Source organism: Rhea americana, unplaced genomic scaffold (assembly GCF_003343005.1).
Source record: "Rhea americana isolate MKP2758 unplaced genomic scaffold, rheAme1 scaffold_566, whole genome shotgun sequence".
In the NCBI taxonomy this organism is placed as follows: domain Eukaryota; kingdom Metazoa; phylum Chordata; class Aves; order Rheiformes; family Rheidae; genus Rhea; species Rhea americana.
Genome location: NW_028186719.1, coordinates 77,391 through 78,784, shown reverse-complemented (window position 1 = coordinate 78,784; position 1,394 = coordinate 77,391). Strand labels below are relative to the sequence as shown.

The 1,394-nt window shown below is 61.1% G+C and overlaps 2 protein-coding genes across 4 annotated transcripts in view; both read left to right on the top strand.

Moving 5' to 3' along the window:
* The window catches only part of LOC146587798 (leukocyte immunoglobulin-like receptor subfamily A member 2), a gene marked incomplete at its 3' end in the record, with an annotated part of 7,061 nt that extends 5,669 nt beyond the window's left edge, over positions 1–1,392 (top strand). Inside the window, exons 2-4 of the mRNA XM_085318982.1 lie at positions 21–56; positions 501–779; positions 1,196–1,392. Of these exons, the coding sequence (XP_085175108.1) occupies positions 21–56; positions 501–779; positions 1,196–1,392 (512 nt within the window). The remainder of the gene's footprint in view (positions 1–20; positions 57–500; positions 780–1,195) is intronic.
* LOC146587797 (leukocyte immunoglobulin-like receptor subfamily A member 2) overlaps positions 1–1,394 on the top strand; it is a 21,645-nt gene that overhangs the window by 15,289 nt on the left and 4,962 nt on the right. The window lies entirely within an intron of this gene.

The following is a 1,394-nucleotide window of genomic DNA, read 5'->3' as shown; positions in this document are numbered from 1 at the left end:
GAGCCCCATGTCCTTTGCAGGCTGGTGGCTGGTGGTACCAAGCAGGGTAGGAGGAGGTGAGTATGGGTGCTGGGCGAGGAGCATGTGTGGAGCAGGGAAGGGGCATGGTCAGAGGGGGACGGTCAGGGTAGATGAGGGSAGAGGGTGCAGGGATGTGAGTAGAARTGTGTGGAYGGGGAGAGTCTTGTGTGGGGGATGTGGGCCGTAAGGCCAGGGCCTGAGGGCTGTGGAGAAGCTGTTGGGGTGCAGGGMCACGAGTGTGAGGGCAGGGAGAGGAGATGGAGGGWTGTGAGAGCAGGGAGGCAGGGAGCAGAATGGGAGGGATCGGTCAGGGCTGTGAGTCGTAGGGTGTGGAGRAGGACAGKGGAGAGAGGGYCAWGGGTGGGAGTGTGGATAGAGWGAAGGGGAAGAGGGATAGGGGAYGAGGGGTCTCCTGAGATGTCCTTAAGAAGGTGTGAACATGGGATGGTCCCCAGCTCACCGTCATCTCCCTGATGCAGARCTCCGACCCTCCCTTTCGGTGCACCCCAGCCAGGAGGTGGCCGTGGGGGACAAGGTCACCCTGCGGTGCCGTGTGCCCCGGCCGGCTCGCAGGGTCCTGTTCTACAAGGAGGAAGATGGGAGKTACCTATGGCASCAGGMTGGGGTSAAGGATGTGGCTSAGTTCTCCCTGGAMGTGTYKACWTGGRAYGWTGGTGGRAGATACCAGTGCCRGTAYGARAKCCWGGAAYCAYTCTGGGCCTSGGAGYCAAGCRACCCCRTGGAGCTGGTGGTTCTGGGTGAGGGCCAGGCTGATCCGCGAGTGGGGCTGAGGGTGCCTGGGGCTTGCTATGTGGGGCTGGAAGTGTCCAGAGGTTCCTGCATGGGAGCTGGGCAGTGCTGGGGTGTCCTGTGTGGGTTAGTGGGTGTCCAGGGGTTGGGGGATGCCCCTGAGTGGAGCCTGGGATAGGATGTTCTTGTGGTTGCTGTGTGGGTTATGGGGTGCCCGGGAGGTTTAACATGGATCAGAGGTTGCCAGAGGTCTCTGCGTGAGTTGGAGGGGATGRTATGGTCCCCATAGGTCTTTGGATTCCGTATGGGCCAGGGAGGGTCCCTGGGACTATGCTTGGAGTCCCTATGGGAGAGGGGGAATGTGCAGGGTGTCCCCGGAGTCCTTGTGGGTGCCATGTCCTACTGTCTGTCTTTTGCTGAGCAGATATCCGCTACCCCACACCCACGATGTCCGTGAGGCCTGAGGGACACATTCAACTGGGCACCAACGTCACCATCCAGTGCGAGTCTGCATATGGGGCCACCTTCATCCTACACAAACTCGGGAGCACAGCCCCCATCCAGTGTGGTGACACGGGGGGCACAGCCACCTTTGTCCTCCCCAAGGTGACCCCATCTGACAG